This window comes from Aythya fuligula, chromosome Z, assembly GCF_009819795.1.
Source record: "Aythya fuligula isolate bAytFul2 chromosome Z, bAytFul2.pri, whole genome shotgun sequence".
NCBI classification, from domain to species: Eukaryota; Metazoa; Chordata; class Aves; order Anseriformes; family Anatidae; genus Aythya; species Aythya fuligula.
In genome coordinates this window covers 46,964,817-46,987,328 of record NC_045593.1, presented here as the reverse complement: position 1 = coordinate 46,987,328, position 22,512 = coordinate 46,964,817, and the positions used below count along the sequence as shown (strand labels likewise).

Sequence of the window (22,512 nt, the reverse complement as noted above, 5' to 3'; positions counted from 1 at the left end):
TCATCTCTAAGCATGTGGAGGATAAGAAGGTGATCAGGAAGAGCCAGCATGGATTCACCAAAGGGATGTCATTTTTGACAAATAAAAATAAAATAAATAAATAAAAATATTTCTACGCTGAGATGACTGACTGGGTAGATGAGTGGAGAGTGGTGGATGTGGTCTCCCTTGACTTCAGCAAGGCTTTTGACACTGTCTGCCATAACATTCTCAAAGACAAGCTCAGGAAGTGTGGCCTGGATGAGTGGACAGTAAGGTAGATTGATAACTGGCTGGATGGCAGAGCTCAGAGGGCTGTACATAGTGGTGCAGAATCTAGTCAGAGGCCTGTAGCTACCAATGTCCCCCAGAGGTCAGTACTGGGTCCAGTGTTGTTCAACTTATTCATCAATGGCCTTGACGATGGAACAGAGTACACCCTCAGCAAGTTTGCTGATGACACAAAGGTGGGAGAAGTGGCTTATACCCCAGAGGGCTGTGCTGCCATTTAGAGGGACCACAACAGACCAGACCGTTGGGCTGAAGGGAACCTCATGAAGTTCAACAAGGGCAAATGCAGGGTTCTACACCTAGGGAGGAATAACCCCAATCACTAATACAGGCTGGGGACAGACCTGCTGGAATTCAGTTCTGCAGAGAGGGACCTGGGAGTCCTGGTAGACAGCAAGCTGACCATGAATCAGCGGTGTGCCCTTGTGTCCAAGAAGGCCGATGGTTTACTGGAGTGCATTCATAAGAGTGTTGCCAGTAGGTCAAGGGAGGTGATCCTCCCCTTCTTCTCAGCCCTGGTGAGGCCATACCTGGAGTACTGTGTTCAGTTCTGGGCTCCCCACTGCAAGAGAGACATAGAACTACTGGAGCAAGTTCAGAGGTGGGCTGTGAAGATGGTTAGAGGACTGGAGCACCTGTCATATGAGGACAGACTGAGAGACCAGTCCTGTTTAACGTGGAAAAGAGAAGACTGAGGGGAGACGTCATTAATGTATATAAATATCTGAAGGGAGGGTGTTGAGATGATGGAGCCGGTCTCTTTTCAGTTGTGCCCAGTGACAAGACAAGAGACAACGGGCACAAAATGAAGTACAGGAGGTTCTAGCTGAATATGAGAGGGCACTTTTTTGCTGTAAGGGTGACAGAGCACTGGAACAGGTTTCCCAGAGAGGTTGTGGAGTCTCCTTCTCTGGAGATATTCAAAACCCACCTGGATGCCATTTGTGCAATGTGCTCAAGGTGATTCTGCTCTGCAGAGGGGTTGTACTAGATGATCTTCAGAGGTTCCTTCGAACCTCGTCCATTCTGTGATTCTGTGATGCATTTGCAGTATGACAGTGATTTTAAGGCCCAAACAGTTTTGCTTGGTAATCATGTTATTACTGTATCTAGTCAGCTATTTTTCCTTCAAACATAGCATTGTGAATTTAATGTGCACAACATGCAAATGCATTAGAACTTGACAACTGGAGTATGATCTTACAGGGGTAGCAGAAGATGTTACAAACAGTGGACATTTACTATAACAAGATTTTTTGACATTTTCTACTATTATTTTATTTTATTTTATTTTATTTTATTTTATTTTATTTTATTTTATTTTATTTTATTTTATTTTATTTTATTTTATTTTATTTTATTTTATTTTATTTTATTTTATTTTATTTATTTTATTTTATTTAATTTTAATTTTATTTTATTTGTTATTTTATTTTTTATTTTATTTTACCTGGTATATATTAACCATATTGTGATTAATACATCCTTATTTTATGTTCTTTTATGTTAATGTTATATACTTTATGTTCATGTGGATTTATGAGTATGTACAACAGCCATATGCTTTTGTCAACTGAAGATTACTTTAGTACAGTTCAACTATATCTACAAACAATTCATAGACAAGGACTATTATAAAGTACAGCATGTAACTTAATGCATCACTGAGATGTATGCATCACATAATGCATACTTAATGCACATATGCATCGCTTAATGCATCACTACCAGTATTTTATAGCTAACACATCTGTCAGTTTTTGCATAAATCTTTGGTCATTTTACAGAGTCATAGAATTATAGAGTGGTTTAATGGTTGGAAGGGACCTGAAAGGTCTTTAGGTACTGAAAAGGTCATTATAAACTCTCCCCAGAGCATTCTCTTCTCCAGGCTAAACAAACCCTCAGTTTGTCTTCATAGAAGAGGTACTCTAGCCATGATCATCTTCACGGCCCTCCTCTTGACTCAGTCCAAGATGCCTATGTCCTTCTTGTGCTGAGGGCCCCAGAACTAAATGCAGCACTCCAGTTGGAGTCTCAGAAGAGTGGAGTAGAGAGACAGAATTACCCCCTCCAGTCATATTTTGTCCTAGCCATAATTCCAGTCAAGTAATCAAGTAAAGGAGGTTGTCATCTGGTACATTGTTTTCTGGTCAAAAAGAAGGACTTTCGCATTCATATTTCCACTATAACTAAACAGCTCATACCTTTTGACTTTCAAGACCAACTCCAAAAGATTAACAATAACTTCATACAGTTAATGGGATGGGAAGGAAGAGTCTGAATGAAAAATAAATAAATAAATAAATAAATAAATATACACATACATACATATACGCACACACACAAATATATATATATATATCCTAAAAAAGACTATCCTGAGTTGGAGGATAGGATCACAGACCATGAAATGACTGGATTCTTGTGAACTGAATATTGCATAGACATTGATGTTAATTGCATTGTGCGCTATGTTAACTTGAATAGGCATCCCATTTGTTACAGAGATCTAAATAGTTAACCTAATATAAGAAACCAAATATAGCTCTGGAATTAGGTAAGAAAATATTTTATTTTGAGCTCACTGTTTTGAACTCTGAAAAGATCACAGAATGAATTAATATTACAACAGTCCTACTGAAGTTTGGATGATGCTCCAAGCCAAACAAATTGTCAGTAATTTACTGGGATTTTTATTCCTTTCATGACTCCCCCTGGCACTAATGCCAACTGTACTTTTGGCATCTCCCAGAAACAGAAAGACTTGTACAGGCAACGTGGCTTCTTAGCATTTGCAAATAATGAGCAACATCATGCAAAACCAGCAGATATGTTATAGGAACAGCTCTATCTATTTCATACTGATTTTGTTGGCTGCTTTTACTGGTGTTCTTTGTAGAATTCAGAAACAACAGTGAGAACTGCAAGCGTTTCTTTAGGAGCTTTACTACCTCATTTGCTGAACTTATTATGATAAAATTATCTACATTGGGGTCCTGTTCTAATTCTTGTAATTAAACATGAAATGAGAGTAACCACATGAAATTAAAATTAAATTTTAATTTGTATGTAATATGAAGTAGTATATATGATAAACATTAAAATATTTATTACAATATATACACAAAATATGTTAAAATTATGCCTAATATTTAGTCCTATAACATGTTTTACAGTTTATCTATAATCAAATTCATTAATAAGTATAATCTGTTATGGATACCTAAAGTATGTCTTAGAATACCCAACACATGTCTCACAAAGGGAAAGCTTTTTTTTTTACTACATGAAGAACTTTAGGACATGACACTTGTGTCTAAAAATACATTTCCTTTCTTTCTGGATAGAGAATGGAGAGGGAAACAAATAATTTATCTTTTAACTTGTCTTGGCATAAGCTTGCCTTCACAACCTTTCTGATCTATAAACCCACAAAAGATTTCACTTTACTAATACATCCTGGAGCACACAAGTGATCTCTGATGGCATAATAAATTAGATAATTCTACCTTCAAAGCAGGGTTAAAATAGCTTGAGGTATAATAATAATAATAATAATAATAATAATAATAATAATAATAATAATAATAATAATAATAATAAATAATAATAATAATAATAATGACGGTGCAGGTTAGATACTGGGTGTGAGGGTTAAAACAGGTTAGAGGTGTTATAAATGGCTCAGTCTTCAAAATAGGATTAAATAAAAAAATAGGATTTATTAAAAGAATAGAGGTAAGCAAACAGCGCTGGGTGCACTGGGAGTCTCCACTCCACCAGGACGCACCCCAGTTACATCAGATAGCTGATTTTTATGCTCCTAGACTAATACATATTCATTACTACTTCTAAAAAAAATAGGTTATTATAATTAGCTTCCAGGGTCCAGTCCCTCCTACTGGAGCATGCGCATCAGACTCCGGTGGTCCCTCTGGGGGTCTCTAGGGGTCTTTCATGCTGAAGGCTCGTAGTCTTCCTCCCCAAGTTTTTTTCTTGTCCTTCCCCTTTGTACTCCTTGGCACCGTGTCAAGTTTACACAGCATCCCCTGAAGGTCTTGTCTCCTAGCCATCCTTCAGCTTCTTTTTTTTCTTCTTCTTAATCTCTTGGCCACCTGGCCAGATATCAGAGGCTTGCATAGTATCCCATAACAGTCACTAGTTGTTATCAGTTGTTCTGAAACCCCCAGGCATCAAAGACTTCATACAAACACAAATAGCTTTCTTATTGACACTTCACGAGTAATTAAAACATTCCTCACCAGCCATTCACAGGGACAGTCACACCTATAGCAGTGTTAAATAAATCTCGAAGAAGACAAAAAAAAAGCTGTAACTGTTAGAAATAGAAGTTCGGAATAACAAAAGCAAACAGGTTCATAAATTTGAGGAGTATTTTCTGAAGACTTGATAAATTGACTAGAATTTGACTAGAGGGGGAGACTGGGACACACTGCATCTGTGGTTCAAGAATTAAATTGCCAGTGCAGGACCCAGAGGCAGACAGGAGTGTTCTTTATTGACATGAATTGTTAAAACATTCCTTACAGAGGGTAGGTCCCCATTTAAGGCCATTGCACCAGCCTGGTGTTCTCCCTTCATGAAATAAAATAGGGCATGAACATGAAGAGCTGTCTGCTTACATATCTGTACTGCTGAGTGCTCTTTTTACCATCTAAGTTTACACTGTAGTATTGCACTTCCATGTCTTAAAAAACAACCTTATCTGAGAAACATGATACATTTTCATGCCAATGTAATGCCAATAGCAGTAAAATATAGTGTTTCTAAAAGCAGGAAATCAGAATCAGTAAGCAGTTGTGTTAGAGGGGTTAGCTTTACAACCCCATTAATATTTATGCAAACACAATGCTTATTACATGTAACATTCATGTTAACCAAGGGTCACATAATTTTTTTTTAATCATCAGATGTCTGTGTGTGTTGTGAAGACTCTGCTTCCTACATAATCTAAAACTAATGATATGTTCCCTTTGAGTGATTTGGTACAAGAATGAAGTGATCTGAATTATCTGAAGATGGCAGGGATGAGAGGAAGGTAGCATATTACATAGCTCTAATTTTAGTGTATTTAAATGATTACTGGATCAGACTGTTATACAGTAATTTTTCCAGTGCCTCACAGTGGTGAGGTGGCCCAGAGAAGCTGTGGGCTGTGGATGCCCCATGCCTGGAAATGTTAAGGCCTGGTGGGATCAGCCTGATGTAGGGGTAAGTTTCCCTATTGGGGATAGGGGGTGTTAATTATATGAAATTGTATGATCTTTAATGTCTCTTCAAGCCCAACCAATCTATAATTTTGATGTACTGTATAGACGGGTATTTATCATACTTTGTATATATTTCCTCTAAAAAGTCTTCAGTTTATTTGTTAGGCTACAGGCATTCCTTAAGTTCTGAAGGAGAAACTGATTGCTTCCTCTTTCATTTTATTGTAAAAAATTATAATAATAATAATAACAATAATAACAATAATAACAATAATAACAATAATAATAATAATAATAATAATAACCTCAAAGCGTGTATTTTAATCTTTAAATTGTTTAAAATCAAGCAATAAAAATTTATTTGATACTCAATCGATACACGTTAAGAATTAGCTCTTTTCAGATAAAATCTTTATAAAATGGAAACTAAAAGTATCAATTTATAAACTGGACAGTTTGAATCATTTAAGGACTAGTGTGAATTACTTTTAGGCTGTTATTGAATTAAATATATATTTTTAAATTAATAACACATGGGTTAAGTACATACTGCATAAAAAAAAAAAAAAAAGCAATATGCATTCCTTTTCTAAAATTTAAGAACTACTTTTAATGAGGTGGCTGCTCTCTTAAAATGATCTTGAAAAAAAAATAATAAAAAAGATCTTAATTGAACACTTCATTTACTTCCAGTATTTAATTGTCTGGGGTCTGGGTTCTGGTTCAGTCAACAAACTAATTGACACTTTCTCTAGCAACTACATTTGTTACAGGCTGCAAATAAGGATTTGAAGGAACAAGAGGTCTGGAGTGCTCTCACCCTGGAATAGTAGTTCTCTGGTGTTTATTTTTCAGTCTTTCCAGATTCACCCACTGTGATAGTTAAATCACAAAGCATGAAGCTGAAAGTGGTATAGATATTCAGTCACTAACTCTCATTGCTTATTACTAGCTCAACAGGTTATCTGTAATGAGCACATTCACTAGTTGCTTTCTGTTTTCTTTCCTTTATTTCTTTATTTCTTTATTATTATTTTTTTTCTACTGAATTTTCAGAGATTAGAATTTATACAGAAATTTAACTAGTGCAAGGGAAGGAAATTCAAAAGTTTCATGTATAGAAGGATACATAACAAATAGAATGAAGCTCTTCTATGCTTCAAAAAGCTATGTAAAGAGAACTTTAAAAGTGTAGACTTTTTGTTTTCTATATACTTTTGCAGCCACTACCTCTGTTGCTTATAACTCGAGCAACAGCATTTTCCATCTATCCAGAAATGTATAATCTTTTTATTTCTGTTAATCAAAACATTTCAGAAAACTATTTATGTTTTATGCATCAAATATTTAAATCCCAATTGTGTGAACAAATTATTTCATATAACACAAACAGGCAATGAGGGGAAAAGAAAGGGGGAGAGGGGGAGGGGAGAGAGGTCTTAATGTAACCAGCAAAATCAAAAATATACTACAGTTTTTATGTTGCTACTGATTTTTTATGATTACAGTTCCTTGTTTTTATGTTCGTTTTATATTTTCTTATGTCCTGGTTTCAGTTAGGATGCAGTTAATTTTCCTCCTAGTAGCTGGTATGGTGCTGTTTTTTGGATTTAGGATGAGAATAATGTTGATAACTTTACTTGTTGCAGAGCAGTGCTTACACTAAGCAAAGGACTTTTCAGCTGCTCATACCATTCTGCCAGTGAGGAGGTTGGGGGCTCATCAGGGAGCTGGGAAGAGAAAGAACCAGGACAGCTGACCCAGACTGGCCAAAGGGATATTCCATACCATAAGATATCATGCTGAAAAATTAATATGAGGTGGCTGGCCAGGGTGGAGGGAGACCAGTGCTCGGGGTTAAGATGGGCATTGTTTCGTGGGATATGAGCAATTGCCTTGTGCATCACTTGTTTTGCACATCATTATTATTACTATTATCATTATTATAATTATTATTTTCTTTCTTCTCTGTTTCTATTAAACTCTCTTTACCTTGACCCACAGACCCACAAGCGTTTACATTTTTTTTTTTTTTTTTTAAATTCTCTACCCCATCCCACTGCTAGGGGGAAGATGGGTGAATGTGTTGCTGTGCTGATGGTCAAGTTAAACAATAACACCTTATGTCTCCTAATGTAACAACACGAAAATTAACCTTATATGTTAAATTCAGCTTTTTTTTCTCTCTCTCTCTGATATATTTTTTTTCTTTTTCTTTTTCTTTTTTGTTTTGTTTTGTTTTGTTTTTTCCTCCATTGGGGGGAAAAAAAAAGTTTAAACATATTTTTCCTTTTCAATAGAACACTGAATTTAAATTCTTTCACAGTACTCTGCCTTCTTTATTTGGAAACCAGAGCCTTTCCACATCACCGCAATTATAAATGGAACTTTTTTGTATTCAGCATACTCCACATCATATATGATTTTAATGAAATTTAAGTGACCTTTAGGCAAAAGCAAAGCAAAGAGCTTTCTCTACCATCTTATGAATATTAGGTAGTAGTACAACACATTGAAATGCCAGGGTGTTCTACACATTTTGGAAAGGAACGTTTGGTTTGAGAAATTACGTTTCATTCACTTAAATTTCAGAAGGTCTGAGGTTTTTAATGATTTGGCACTAAATAGACAGCTGACTTAATCTAGAAGAATCAAATTTGATTGAATGGTTATTCCTATTTAATTCACTAACAATTTTTTTTTTATTATTATTATTTTTTGTTCTTGACCAGATGAGGGTGTAAAATGAAAAGATCAGCAATAAGAAAATATATTTCTGTATTTGATATGGATGTGACTGATCTGTTTTTAATTTTCTTCTAGGCATTTTCTGGAAACACAAATGCCGATAGTGTTGTATACTACAAGCTTCAACATTCCATTAAAGCAAGATTTCTCCGCTTTGTGCCGTTGGACTGGAATCCCAATGGCAGAATTGGAATGCGCATAGAAGCATATGGATGCATGTACAGTAAGTGTTTTGCGTAATCAACTAAAAGAAACATCCATTCATTTTTGTATTCTCTTGTATAAATTACACTTGAAAGTAGAATTCTAAGCTTAGTTTTAATATTGAATATAAACAATTTAATAGGTTTATGTGCAGAATTCACTGTTTCTGCATCATCTAGCAATATGTAATGCTTATTTTCCAGCTCCTGTGTTGGGATGAGTGGCACATAGATGTAATTCAAAAAATAATTTAATGAAAACTCTTTTTATGATATTCATAAACAAACAAACAACAAAGAAAAACCACCACCACCACCAAAATAAATAAATAAATAAATAAAATTTTGTTTTAGCATAGCATGCTTTCTACTTGAAAAGAAAATGTTGAAAATGTATACATACATAATCTTGTTCTTGAGTACAAGACAGTACAAGTAACAGTACAAGTAGATTGAACCAGAAATAAGGGATGATTCTACACAGTTGACGGATACTTCAAAGATGATATTTGTTTAAGTGGTACATTTACAATATATTTTCTGTCATTAACAAAATAATAATAATAGTTGATTCTGCATTTGACAGGCAATGGCTTGACTGTTACTGTCATATTGATTTCCTGGACATTATAATTTTTTCTGAGAGACTGCAAGCTAGTGAAATCTTTTAGTCCACTCCATGGGGTGCTGGGTACAATTAAACATATTTGAAATACTTCTACATCAATATATGCATCATGAGAAACAAGCAAGAGTTTAAGGCAAAAGCCTTAAATCAGTCCCAGAGCTACAACGTCATTGGTATAAGTAAAACTGGTGCAAAGCCATAGGTTCTTCAGGAGGTATAGGCAGGGCAGGCAAGGTGAGGTGGTGATGCTATATATAATGGAGGGGCTAGAGTGTATGGAGCTTGCAGTTGGTGATGGCACAGTTGAGACCCTCTGGGTAAGGGAAAAACAAATAAAGGCATGTCATTGTGGGAGTCTACTATAGACCACCTGGCCAGGATGATGACATCAATGAAATATTCTTTAGGGAACTTTACGTCTAGATCACCTGCAGTCCTTTTGGGGGAAATCAACTTGCCAGGTATGACCTGGGAGTACCACAGAGCTGATATAAGCAGGTTGAGGAGATTCCTAAAACATCTTGTTGATAACTTATTGGTACAGCTACTAAGGGAGATTACTAGGGAAGGTGTCCTTCTGCCTGTACACAGACAGGGTCTCATGGGTGAAGTGCCAATTGATGGCCATCTTGGCCATAGTGACCAAGAAGTAGTTGAGTTTGTCTTTGGTAACAGAAGGAAAACTGCCACAAAATCTTCAACTCTGGATATGGGAAAAGCAGAGTTCAAGCTGTTTGGTGAACTAGTTTGCAAGATCCCCTGAAAAACTACATTTGAAGGCATTGGTGTCCATCAGTGTTGGTCTCTTCTTAAATACCTCTTCTTAAGAGCACAATAACAAACAATTACAAAATATCAGAAGTCAAGGAGAAGAAGCAGAAGGTTGGCTTTGCTGTGCATGGATCTTATTATTGAGCTTAGTTGGAAAAATAAATTGTACGTATATAATTGGGTGACATAGGAGGACTACAGTGATGCTGTTTGCAGGGAGAGCTATCTGCTGTTCGTGCAGCCAGAGGTCAATTAGAGTATTTAATCTTTAATTTTATCTATTTATCTATTTATCTATTTATCTATTTATTTATTTATTTTATTTATAATATGTTAATTGCAAAGGGAGGGCCAAAGTAATGGACCAAGTAATGTTGGTCCATTACTTCATGAGGATGGTCACCTCACAAATAAGAACACAGATAAAGTAAAGACATGTAATGCCATCTTTGTCTCTGTCTTCAGCACCAATGATGGTCCCTGAGACACCTGGAAATCTCAGTTGGAGGACCATGACTATGGTAAAGATAAACTCCCAGCCAACTCTGAACTTGTGTGGGACTTGCTGCTCCATCTGGATGCATATAAGTCTGTGGGGCCCAGCTGGATGCATCCCAGAGAACTCAGACAGTTGTTATTGCAAGATTTTTTTCCAATGTTCTTGGGAAAGGCTTTTGACATTGCTTTCCACAGAATTCTTCTAAAGAGGTTGGCTGCCTAAGGCTTAGATAGCTATATGCTATGTTGGATTAAAAACTGTCTGGGTGGCCCAAGGAGTTGTGGTAAATTGAGTTAAATCCAGTTAAAAGTCTGTCACTAGAGCTGTCCCTAGGGCTCAGTACTGGTGCCAGATCTCTTCAATATTTTATTCAATCATCTGGAGGGGAATGAGTGCACGCTCAGTAAATTTGCAGATGACATTAAATTTGGTGTGACCATCAATCTGCTCAAAGGAAGGAAGGTTCTGCAGAGAGGTCTGGAAAGGCTGGACCAATGGGCTGAGGCCAACTGTATGAAGTTCAACAAAACTAAGTGCTAGGTCCTGCACTGGGGACAAAAATAAATAAATAAATAAATAAATATGAACAAAACATGCATTGCTATAGGCTTAGGGAAGTGTGGCTGGAAAGCTACCTGGTGTAAAGGAACCTGGGGATGCTGGTTGATAGATGGCTGAATATGAGCCAGGATTGTGCTCAGTTGGCCAAGAAGGCCAAGAGCATCCTGGCTTGTATCAGGAACAGTGTGGCCAGCAGGAATGGGGAAGTGATTGTCCTTCCGTACTCAGTGCTGGTGAGTCCAGACCTCTAATACTGTGTTCAGTTTTGTGTCCCTCAGTACAAGAAGAACAATGAGTTGCTGGAACATGTCCAAAAGAGGGCAACAAAGATGGTGATGGGTCTAGAAAACAAGTATTTTGAGGAGCAAATAAGGGAGCTGTTTGGTTTTTTGTTTGTTTGTTTGTTTTGGTGGTTTGTTTGTTTGTTTGTTTGTTTGTTTTGTTTTCTTTAAGTTAAAAGAAGAGAAGGCGCAGGGGAGACCTTATATAGAATTACCGTAAAAGAGGTTATAGTGAGATGGAGATTCTCCCAAGCTCCAAGTGATAAGAATAGGGGAAATGACTAAAGTTGCACCATGAAAAGCTTAGGTTTAGAAGATTAGGAGAAATTTCTATACTGAAAGGGTTGTGTGACAACCCTTTCGCGGCAGTTCGCGCAGGCAGTTCGCACAGGCAGGGCAGAGCGCTAACCCCGCCCACACGAACACCTCCTTAACGACAGCCGTTAGCTAGGTGATAATGGTCTCCACGAGGCACGGTGCGCTCTCCAGGAAGTCGGTACACACCCAGACCGACTACCCGTTAAAAAATGCCGCAGTTCAGGTCACCGGATTCAAGGAGTGTCTGAGCCTGTTGCTGCCATCGGCGGGACGCAGAGAAACTGCGTGCGTGAGGTGCGAGCAGGTGGATGACCTGGTCTGCATGGTGGCAGAGCTCAAGGAGGAGGTGGAGAGGTTGAGGGCCATCAGGGAGTGTGAGCGAGAGATAGACTTGTGGAGTAACTCCCTGCAAGGCCTCAAGGGGAGGTACTGAGGTGAGACTCCTCAAATGGGGGTGGACCCCCTGCCCTGTAGCCGTCGGGCAGAGGGAGGGGATCTGGGAGTTCAGGAGGAATGGAAACAGGTCCCTGCTCGACATCGCAGGCGACGCCCTCCCCTTCTGGCCCCGCATTCCCAGGTGCCCTTACACAACAGGTTCGAGGCCCTGGAGCTCGACAGACCAGTAGCTGAGGAAGAGGTAGCAAGTGTTCCCAGGAGGATGCCTAGGGCGAGGAGGTTGACTCCATACCTCAGGACTGCCTCCATCAAGAAAGACAGGAGGGTTATTGTTGTTGGAGCCTCTATTCTTAGGGGAACAGAGGGCCCTATTTGTTGTCCTGACCCTACCCGTAGGGAAGTCTGCTGCCTCCCTGGGGCCAGGGTCAAGGACGTTGCCAGGAAGCTTCCCAACCTGGTACGCCCCTCTGACGATTATCCTCTTTTGATAGTCCAGGCGGACAGTGACAACATTGAAGAGAGAAGCCTGAAGGCTATCAAAAGAGACTTTAGGGGGCTGGGTCGGTTAGTGGATGGAGCGGGAGTGCAGGTGGTGTTTTCGTCCATCCCTACGGTGGCAGGGAGGGGTTCAGGTAGGACACGGAAAGCCCACCTGTTAAACACGTGGCTCTGGGGCTGGTGCCAACGCAGAAATCTTGTTTTTTTTGATCATGGGGCACTTTACTCAGCACCTGGCCTGATGGCCGCAGACGGGTCCCTATCTTTTAGGGGAAAAAGGATCCTGGGCCAGGAGCTGCCAGGGCTCATTGAGAGGGCTTTAAACTAGGAAGGAAGGGGGATGGGGCTGAAGCTAGGATTGTTGGGGCTGTGCCAGGGGGAACAATGACAAGGCCGGAGGATAAGGCAATGGCCCAGCTGAAGTGCATCTACACCAATGCACGCAGCATGGGTAACAAACAGGAGGAGCTGGAAGCCATTGTGCAGCAGGCAGGCTACGACTTGGTTGCCATCACGGAGACATGGTGGGACCAGTCTCATTACTGGAGTGCTGCAATGCCTGGCTATAAGCTCTTCAGAAGTGACGGGCAGCACAGAAGGGGTGGTGGTGTGGCTCTCTATATTAGAGAGTCTTTCGATGTTGTAGAACTCGAGGCTGGGAATGACAAGGTCGAGTCCCTTTGGGTTAGGATCGGCAGGGACAACAAGGCTAGTGTCCTGGTTGGGGTCTGCTACAGACCGACAAACCAGGATGAGGAGACGGATGAGGAGTTCTACAGGCAGCTGAAAGAAGTTGTGAAATCATCAGCTCTTGTACTCATGGGGGACTTCAACTTCCTTGACATATCCTGGAAGCACAACACAGGCCAGAGAAAGCAGTCTAGGAGGTTTCTGGAGAGCATGGAAGATAGCTTCCTGATGCAGCTGGTTAGTGAACCTACCAGGGGTGGTGCCCCGCTAGACCTTCTCTTCACAAACAGAGAAGGACTGGTGGAGGATGTGATTGTCGGGAGCTGTCTTAGGCAGAGTGACCACGAAATGGTGGAGTTCACTATTCTTGGTGAGGCCAGGAAGGGACCAGTAAAACCACTGTATTGGACTTTCGGAGGGCTGACTTTGAGCTACTCAGGACACTAGTTGGTGGAGTCCCTTGGGAGGCGGTTTTGAAGGGCAGAGGGGTCCAGGAAAGCTGGGCGCTCTTCAAGAGGGAAATCTTAATGGCGCAGGAACGGTCTGTCCCCACGTGCCCAAAGACGAGCTGGCGGGGAAGAAGACCAGCCTGGCTCAACAGAGAATTGTGGCTTGAGCTTAGGAGAAAAAAGAGGGTTTATAAGCTTTGGAAAAGTGGGCAGGCCACTAGGGAGGACTTTAAGGATGTAGCGAGGCTGTGCAGGGACAAAATTAGGAAGGCCAAAGCTCATCTGGAGCTCAATCTGGCTACTGCCGTTAAAGATAACAAAAAACGTTTCTATAAATACATCAACACAAAAAGGAGGACTAAGGAGAATCTCCATCCTTTACTGGATGCGGGGGGAAACTTAGTTACAAGAGATGAGGAAAAGGCGGAGGTGCTCAATGCCTTCTTTGCCTCAGTCTTTAGCAGCAATACCGGTTGTTCTCTGGATACTCAGTACCCTGAGCTGGTGGAAGGGGATGGGGAGCAGGATGTGGCCCTCACTATCCATGAAGAACTGGTTGGTGACCTGCTACGACAATTGGATGTGCACAAGTCGATGGTGCCGGCTGGTATCCACCCAAGGGTACTGAGAGAACTGGCAGAGGAGCTGGCCAAGCCACTGTCCCTCATTTATCAGCAGTCCTGGTTATTGGGGGAGGTCCCAGTTGACTGGTGGCTAGCAAATGTGACGCCCATCTACAAGAAGGGCCGGAGGGCAGACCCGGGAAACTACAGGCCTGTCAGTTTGACCTCAGTGCCAGGGAAGCTCATGGAGCAGATCCTCCTGAGAGTCATCACACAGCACTTGCAGGGTAAGCAGGCGATCAGGCCTAGTCAGCATGGGTTTATGAAAGGCAGATCCTGCTTGACGAACCTGATCTCCTTCTATGACAAAGTGACGCGCTGGGTGGATGAGGGAAAGGCTGTGGATGTGGTCTACTTTGACTTCAGCAAGGCTTTTGACACCGTCTCCCACAGCATTCTCTTCAAGAAACTGACTGCTCTTGGCTTGGACTGGCGCACGCTTCGTTGGGTTAGAAACTGGCTGGATAGACGGTCCCAAAGAGTCGTGGTGAATGGAGTCAAGTCCAGTTGGAGGCCAGTCACTAGTGGCGTCCCCCAGGGCTCAATGCTGGGGCCAGTCCTCTTTAATATCTTCATCGATGATCTGGACAAGGGCATTGAGTGCACCCTCAGTAAGTTCGTAGATGACACCAAGTTAGGTGCGTGTGTCGATCTGCTTGAGGGTAGGAAAGCTCTGCAGGAGGATCTGGATAGGCTGGACCGATGGGCTGAGGTCAACTGCATGAAGTTCAACAAGGCCAAGTGCCGGGTCCTCCACCTGGGGCGCAATAACCCCAAGCAGAGCTACAGGCTGGGAGAGGAATGGTTGGAGAGCTGCCAGGCAGAGAAGGACCTGGGAGTGATGGTGGATAGTCGGCTGAATATGAGCCAGCAGTGTGCTCAGGTGGCCAAGAAGGCCAACGGCATCCTGGCTTGTATCAGGAACAGTGTGGCCAGCAGGGCTAGGGAGGTGATCGTCCCCCTGTACTCAGCTCTGGTGAGGCCACAGCTCGAGTACTGTGTTCAGTTTTGGGCCCCTCGCTACAAGAAGGACATCGAGGTGCTTGAGCGGGTCCAGAGAAGGGCGACGAAGCTGGTGTGGGGCCTGGAGAACAAGTCCTCTGAGGAGCGGCTGAGGGAGCTGGGCTTCTTCAGCCTGGAGAAGAGGAGGCTCAGGGGTGACCTTATCGCTCTCTATAGGTACCTCAAGGGAGGCTGTAGCGAGGTGGGGGTTGGTCTGTTCTCCCATGTGCCTGGTGACAGGATGAGGGGGAATGGGCTTAAGTTGAGCCAGGGGAGTTTTAGGTTAGATGTTAGGAAGAACTTCTTTACTGAAAGGGTTGTGAGGCATTGGAACAGGCTGCCCAGGGAAGTGGTAGAGTCACCATCCCTGGAGGTCTTCAAAAGACGTTTAGATGTAGAGCTTAGGGATCATATGGTTTACTGGGGACTGCTAGCGTTAGGTCAGAGGTTGGACTCGATGATCTTGAGGTCTCTTCCAACCTAGAAATTCTGTGATTCTGTGACATTAAGAAGCAGCCCAGGGAAGCAGTTGTGTCACCATCCCTGGCGGTCTTCAAGAAATGTGTAGATTTAGAACTTAGTTTCATGTTAGTTTCATGGTCTAATGGTGTGCTTTAGTACTAGGTTAAAGGTTGGACTAGGTAATGACACTGCTTAAACTGTCAAATTCAAGATTCAACTTCCTCCACATTTTTAGGTGCCAAGACTAATTTATCTATCTATTTATTTATTTATTTATTACTTTTTATTTTTTAATAAAAAAAATAAATGGGGTTGAACTTTTTCATTTCCAGATGAACATTCATGTGAGTCCCCCCCTGTTTCTTCTCTGATAGAAGGACTGCATTCTTTCCTGCCATTGATCATCAATAACAAATAATCCGCTTTTCTTCTTCCTGGTCCTGTACCTTATGCATTCAACAACATTTATGCTTTATTCAGTCTCTTGTTCACAAAAAAATTCCAATCTGAAGCTTTGGTTTCTCACTTGCCTAGAATCTAGACTTTCATTGTGTTCATTTACTCCTGTAATTTTCTCTATCACATCTTGCAACATACTTTATTTCTCTCTTGTGTGATATCCCTATTGTCCTTATTGCCATTGTGCAAATAGGAAACTTAAAATTCTCCAAGATAAAAAGAAGACAGTGTCTCTGTTATGAGTATATATATGCACAATGAGAACTTACACAATTCATTTTGTGGTGACAGTAACTGCTTTAGAGGAAGATTATGTTTTGGTTTGGTTTGGTTTGGTTTTATGTATTTTATTGTACGTTACTTTTTTGCCACAGGATTTATCCTATAGAAAGATTATGTAAGAAAACAAGCAAAAAAAAACAAACTAATTAACTAACAAAAAAAGAAAAAAGAAAAAAAAAAAAAAGACAATTCATTTAGCTTCTAAGAACAGTTTAAATTAAGAATATTTACTTCATATGTTATCTACTCTAATAAACTACATAAAGAATTTGATATTGATACATATATGTAAGTTTTCTTCAGGCTGGTTAAGATTGTGTCTGTATTAATGGTGTGAGATTTTTTAATTTTTTATTTATTTGTGTGTGTGTGTTTGTGAAGCGAAAATGTAGCAACATCTTCCTTACGTCTTATCTGTTGCAAGTTGCACAACTAAAACTAAAACTACAAAGATGATGTGAGGTTGATCTCATTACTCCACAGTATGATACTGTGTTATACTCAAAAGAGGTAATTACTGTCTTAGTAAAATAATACTTACAGGACATTTTTTGGCACTGCTCTCAAATTCCCTGTTCTGTAATATACCTGGCAAATACATGCTTCATATCATCAGTACTAATGTTCTGTCTTTATCTACTGACTTCACATTAGTGATATCTTTGATAGACATTCATAGGATATAACACGTTATTGTAACATTAATATATTTCCATGTGTTTATTTCATTATTTATTTTTAATACAGGACAAATTTATTTATAGAGGATTTTTTTTATTTATAGAGGTTGCAAGGAACCTCTGGTTGTCATCTGGTCCAACACCCCTGCTCAGACCAATAGCCACCTACAGCCAGTAGCTCCGGGCCATGTGTAGATGGCTTTTGAATATTTCCAAGGAGGCAGACTCCACAACCTCTCTGGCCAACCTGTGGCAGTGCTCAGTCACTTGAACAATTAAGTGTTTCCTGATATTCAGAAGGAACCTCCTATGTTTCAGTTTGTGAGCACTGCCAGCTGTCCTCTCTCCGGCCACCAATGAAAAAGGCCTGGCTACATCCTTTTGCACCATCCCTTCAAGTATTTACATATATATTGATAAGATACCCCTGAGCCTTCTCTTCTCCAGACTAAGCAGTCCCCACTCTCTCAGCCTTTCCTCACCAGAAAGAGGCTCCAGTTCCCACCATCTTCCTTTACTTTCACTGGACACTGTTCAGGAATTCCATGTCTCTCTTGTACTGGAGGTCTCTGAACTGGACACAGTACTCCAGTGTGGCTTCAGCAGTCCTGAGGAGAGAGGAAGGATTACTTCCCTTAATCTGTTGACAGTGCTTTGTTTAACACAGCCCAGAATACCATGAGCCTTCTCTGCTGTAAGGGCACACCACTAGCCCATGTTCAACTTGGTGTCCAACAGGATCCCCAGGTCATAGAATCACAGAATGACTTGGGTCGGAAGAGACCTCATAGATCATATAGTTCCAACCCCCCTGACATGGGCAGGTATGCCACCCATTAGATCAGGTTGCTCAGAACCTCATCCAGCCTGGTCTTGAACATCTTCAGGGATGGGGCTTCCACAACCTATCTGGACAGCCTGTTCCAGAGATTCACCACCATCTGAGAGAATAATTTCCTTCTAATCTCTAATTTAAATCTCCCCTCTTTTAGTTTAACCTTGTCTGATCATCGTCTGCCTTAGCAAAAATTTGTTTCTTCATCTTTTTCTATAAACTCCCTTTTGAGTACTGAAAATCTGCAACAAGGTCAGCTCGGAGCCTTCTCTTCTGTGGGCTTAGCAGGCCCAGTTCTCTCTGAGTTTCTACATAGGAAAGGTACTCCAGACCCTAGATCATCTTCATGGCTGTCCTCTGGACCTGTTCTAACAGATCCACATCCTTCTTGTGCTGGAAGTCCCAGACCTACATGCAGTAGTGTAACCCCTCCAAGTGGGGCCTCACAAGGTCAGAGTAAAGGGGGACAATCATCTGCCTCAACCTGCTGGCCACTCCTCTTTTGATGGAGCCCAGGATTTAGTTGGCCTTCTGGATTGCAAGTGCACACTGTTGGCTCATGTCAAGCTTTTAATCCATCAGAACCCACAAGTTCTTCTCTTCAGGGCTCCTCTCAATGATTTTTTCTCCCATTCTGTACTCATGTCCAGGATTGCCCCAACCCAGGTGCAGCACCTTGCACTTTGTGGTGGTTTTACTGTGCTGGGCAGCTAAACCCCACAACCTCTCTCTCACTCCCCCTCCTTTAGATGAGGAGGGGGAGAAGTAAAGCAAAGAACAACTCACGGGTTGAGATAAGGATAATTTAATTAAAGGGAAATAATTATAATAATTAAATAAAGACTACCATGAACTAAACAATTTAACTAAGGGGAAATAAAAGGGAAAGGGGAAAAAAGGGAGGAAAACAAACAAACAAAATAAATGAAAGCTATATGGAAGTGCAGAGGAAAGAAATTACTCTCTACTTCCCACAAATGAGCGATGATTGACCACGTCCTTGAAGCAAGGCCTCAACGCACGCAGCCGGTGTTCGAGAGGAGGACCGACGTCTTCTCAACGAGAGCCCACCCCTCCCCTCTTCTTCCTGTTTCCACCTTTTATTGCTGAGTGTGACATCACATGGTTTGGAATATCCCTTTGATTGGTTTAGGTCAGCTGCCCTAGTGATGTTTCTCTCCTCACTTTTTTGCCCACCCCCTAGGAGGGTTAGAGAAAGGCCCAATGCTGTGCCACTGCTGCTCAGCGGTAGACACAACACTGGTGTGATAACACTGCTGTTCCAGCTACAAGTACAGAGTACGGCACTGTATGGGCTGCTGCCGGGAAAGCTAACATTCCAGCCAGACCCAGTACAACTTGGACTTGTTGAACCTCATACAGTTCATGAGGGCCCACTTCTCAAGCTTGTCCAGGCCCCTTTGGATGCCATCCCTTCTTTCTATTGTATCAATCACACCACTCAGCTTGGTGTCATCTGTAAATTTGCTGAGGGTGTACTCAATCTGCAAGAGTCCTCACTGTATTAAATGAGCAAGATAATGGTTTGCACAATAGTTTAGTTTAAATGTTTGTGTATATTTAAGATTATATTCTATATATAGTTACATAGAGAATCGTAGGATTGTAGAATATTCCAGGTTGGAAGGATCGTTACAATGATCATTGAGTCCAACTTCTGGAATGCTTATATATGATTTATATAATAATTTAAATAATTTATAAATTATTATGATTACATAGTTTAAATTATTATGAATAATTTTAACATATCACTTATTTATTCATTTATATGTTTATTTATTTATTTCCTCAAGGATTTGATTAAAGCAATATTTATGTCTTGATTTACCTAACTTTTTTGAGCCTCATGTACCTTCTCACGTCTGCTTTCCCAAACTGCCAAGGGCCAGTGATCAGATTTCTCTCTCTCTCTCTTTTTTTTTTTTCTTTTTTTTTTTTTTTTTTTACTATAGTTGGTCAGAAATAAGGATACCTAGAAACAGTTAAAAATGACAGACAGTTTGCATTGTTTGGAGTCTTACCCTGTAGAGCATTAACTGAACTATTGCATTAAGTGAAAAGATCAACAACAAACAAATCAGCATATTCCAAAGGAAACTAATGCAACTAAAGTTTTTGCTCAAGACCACTAAAACATCTGATCATCTGATGTATGAGTAGGCTCCCAGGACTTCCAGCTTCTCAAAGGCATTTCATAGTTTCCAAAGATATTTTCACAGTTTACTAAGAATTTTGATATTATTGATTTGATTAAGACATATGGGAAAAACTGTGGGGGGAAAAAAAAAAAAAAAAAAAAAAAAAAAAATTCATAAAGTTATTCAACCTTTTATGTATATATATATTTATATTTATATTTTCCTTATTTATACCCTGTGAGAAAACATTTCTTTCTGTGAGGATATCCAAGCACTGGAACAGGTTGCCCAGAGAGGCTGTGGTCTTCCACTCTGGAGATATTCAAAACTCAGGATGCAGTCCTGCAGAGCACTCCTGAGAGCAGAGTGCTCTCAGGTGACCCTGCTTGGAAGGATCATTGGACTAGATGAACTCCAGAGCTTCCTTCCAACCTTAACCATTCTGTGATTCTGTGGAACACAGAAAGTGCATAGAGATTGATGTTCAAATCTAGAGGCTATTCAAAGCTGGTAGGTGTTAGCAAAAATGAAGCAGGAAAAAATTATGACACCTTGGGTATTTGGGCTCATTCTTTCTGTCTTGATAACACACACTTCAGTAGATCCAAGCTTTATCTCTCACAACTCTTTCAATTTATTTTTAGTCATTATGAACAGATGGTGGAATTAGAGCATATATGAGAAATTTTATAACAATTTTGCTCAACCTCTGTAGTCCTTTCACAATCTTCATTCACGCATTCTGGTGGGGAAGTTTGTTTCTGTTATTTTCCAAATTTTGCTGAGTTGATTTTGCTTCTTCGGAACTAGTGCTGCAGAACAGTGAACAGGATTTTAGAGACCAGGGATAAATGTCATTTATACTTTTGTCTCATTAACTTATAGCAAGAGTATATTCCCAAACAAACAAACCCTACTGTTACTATTACCTCATAAGAATATACCTATCTAGCTGATTTCTTATATACTTGACAATATACAAAGTTACATTATTGAACTTTTTATTGAAGTTATTAGACTTACATCCATTATTTTAATTTGAAATTGATAAATACTTTTACTATCTACATTCATTCAGTGACATAATGGAGTAAAATAGTCATCCTAGAATTTATTTTTTGGTAGAATGTAATATTTATTCATTGTACTCTTCATAAATCAATTCTTCATAAGATGTACATTATCAAGATGTATGGAAAATCAAGGAGCTATATACTTCAGAACACAGCTGCATTCTTTTGGTAACAGTTCTTGAAAATGGAACATAAATAGCTGACTTTAAGTACTGTAGTTAATTTGAATGGAGTTCATTTCCATGGTGACAATTTGGAGAAATAAACACATTATATGTGTGTGTATGTGCATATATATTTATATATTTATACTCTTTTTTTTTTCTTTTTTTTTTCTTTTATTTAAATAAAATTAGTAAATAAATGGGGTTTTCCATTGTCTTGGAAAAAGTTAAGCAGCCAGCTGAAAAATAAATGTCTTTTACACCTTCATTTACTTCACAAATGTATCTTTCAAGGACAATTGAATTTTTCTTCTTATGAACTGCAAATACTCTATAGTGTTATCTGTTCCTTTGTGTTTCATTCAATTTGTAATGATTTTGACAGATATTCTTTTATATTATTTAATTGTTTCTGCTGTTAAGAGAATAGTACTTGAGGAAGAATGAGTGGATCCTGTGATTCTCATTGTGCAGTTTGTATCAGCAACAATGTTTCAGGTTTAACATCCTTAGGACACTCTTTGAGGATCAAGGGCTGCTAGGAAGAAGAGACAGGTCCACTTTACCATGTAGAGCAAAAGCATATTTTCCAAAAGAGTACCAAACCTTTTGAGAGCTCTAAACTAGAAATGACAAGGGAGGGAGATGATGACCCAAAATCAAGTGAAGTCACAGACTTGAAAAATAGAGGCTGCAGTGTGATGTGGAAAACATACCTTGAAAACAACAAACCAGGGCTCAAGAATGGACATCTCAAGTGCATGCACACAAGCAGGGAATTGCTGCTGTGAGGATGACATGATGGGGAATGTATTTGCCTGGGAAATCAACACAGGTGGACACCTCCCTGAAGTAACTGCATGCTAACATACACAACATAGCAAGCACAGAGAAAGAACTGAGGTCTTCACATGGTTGAGTACTACAATCTCATTTTGATCATAAACACTTGTTGAGATAGCTCACATGACTGGAGTGGTGCCATGGATTCATACAGGTTGTTTAGACAGGATCATCCAGGGCAGTGTGGAGAGCAATTGCCATTTATGTTACGAGAGCAGCAGGGATAAATGAATCTCTTCCTGGGTATTGTTGATGAGCTACATCAGAGTAAATATTGGATTAGATGGTAGACCAAACGTCAGCACAATGCTGGCATTGTGGTGGATGTCTGGTATAGACTGTCTGTTATGGGAGAAATGGATGAGGCCTTCTTCAGACAAC

The 22,512-nt window shown here is 40.1% G+C and overlaps 1 protein-coding gene across 3 annotated transcripts in view; it reads left to right on the top strand.

The window, feature by feature from the left end:
* Positions 1-22,512, top strand: part of LOC116501013 (contactin-associated protein-like 4) — a 217,461-nt gene that overhangs the window by 112,408 nt on the left and 82,541 nt on the right. For 2 of the 3 annotated variants that reach the window (XM_032206374.1, XM_032206373.1), the window contains exon 4: positions 8,328-8,475. In XM_032206374.1, coding sequence (XP_032062265.1) covers positions 8,328-8,475 — 148 coding nt within the window. Of the gene's footprint in view, positions 1-8,327; positions 8,476-22,512 lie in introns of those variants that run through there. The other variant, XM_032206375.1, reaches the window with a different exon arrangement.